Source organism: Penaeus monodon, chromosome 31, assembly GCF_015228065.2.
Source record: "Penaeus monodon isolate SGIC_2016 chromosome 31, NSTDA_Pmon_1, whole genome shotgun sequence".
Classification (NCBI taxonomy): domain Eukaryota; kingdom Metazoa; phylum Arthropoda; class Malacostraca; order Decapoda; family Penaeidae; genus Penaeus; species Penaeus monodon.
In genome coordinates, this window is record NC_051416.1 from 11,730,532 (window position 1) to 11,731,618 (window position 1,087).

At 46.4% G+C, this 1,087-nt stretch overlaps 1 protein-coding gene across 1 annotated transcript in view; it reads left to right on the forward strand.

Moving 5' to 3' along the window:
* The window catches only part of LOC119593035 (maltase A3-like), a 15,016-nt gene that overhangs the window by 11,428 nt on the left and 2,501 nt on the right, over positions 1-1,087 (forward strand). The window contains exon 7 of the mRNA XM_037941931.1: positions 246-453. Coding sequence (XP_037797859.1) covers positions 246-453 — 208 coding nt within the window. The remainder of the gene's footprint in view (positions 1-245; positions 454-1,087) is intronic.

The window sequence follows — 1,087 nt, forward strand, 5'->3', positions numbered from 1 at the left end:
TAATATTAACATTATTGTGGATGTTATTAGTAGAACATGAATGAAAATAATGAATGAGTCATTTTAAGTCCCACAGCACTAGATGCTATGTGTAATCCCTCATTTATAACTGATAATAATAACAACACTCTTTTGATAGGGAAATGATTTACAAAAGGAATATGGGTTAAGTTGCACATACATGCACACAATTTCATCTAAGAGTGCTCACTCAGAAGATTTTACTGACAAAAGTACTCCCTTAGGCTGATGATGGTCGAGATGTGGGACAGAGACATCGGCGAGGTGATGAAGTACTACGGGAGCGACAGCGTCCCCCTGGCGGACTTCCCGTTCAACTTCCTGCTGATCGACAGCTTCCGCAACCGGAGCGACCTGAGCGGCGCCGCCCTCAAGGACGCCCTCGACCTGTGGATGGACAACATGCCGGAGGGGAAGTGGCCCAACTGGGTGGTGCGTTACAGTGAGACTTTTGTATGGATCCAACTGGGTGGAGGGTTTCAAAGGAAACGTTTGTATGAGCCCACGAGGGTGGTGAGTTTCACGGGAAACGTTTGTATGGACCCAAATGGGTGGAGGGTTTCAAGGGAAACGTTTGTATGAGCCCACGAGGGTGGTGAGTTTCACGGGAAACGTTTGTATGGACCCAAAGGGGTGGAGGGTTTCAAGGGAAACGTTTGTATGAGCCCACGAGGGTGGTGAGTTTCACGGGAAACGTTTGTATGAGCCCACCTGAGTGGAGGGTTTCAAGGGAAACGTTTGTATGAGCCCACGAGGGTGGTGAGTTTCACGGGAAACGTTTGTATGAGCCCACCTGAGTGGAGGGTTTCAAGGGAAACGTTTATAAGCCCAACTGGGTGGTGGGATTCACGGGGAACGCCTGTATGTATCTAATTTGTCTTCGTTGTCTATGCCGGAGGAAAAGTGCCTATAGGACTATTGTACAGATTTGACGTTTCAATCTGTATTCCTGAAATAGATTCGTAAACGTTTTTGGCATGCCATTTTGGTATGGTGTAGAGAGAAAAAAGTGTCTAACAGGTTTCACTCGTTTGTAGGTCTATTTTTAGGTAGAAAAAGAAAGTAC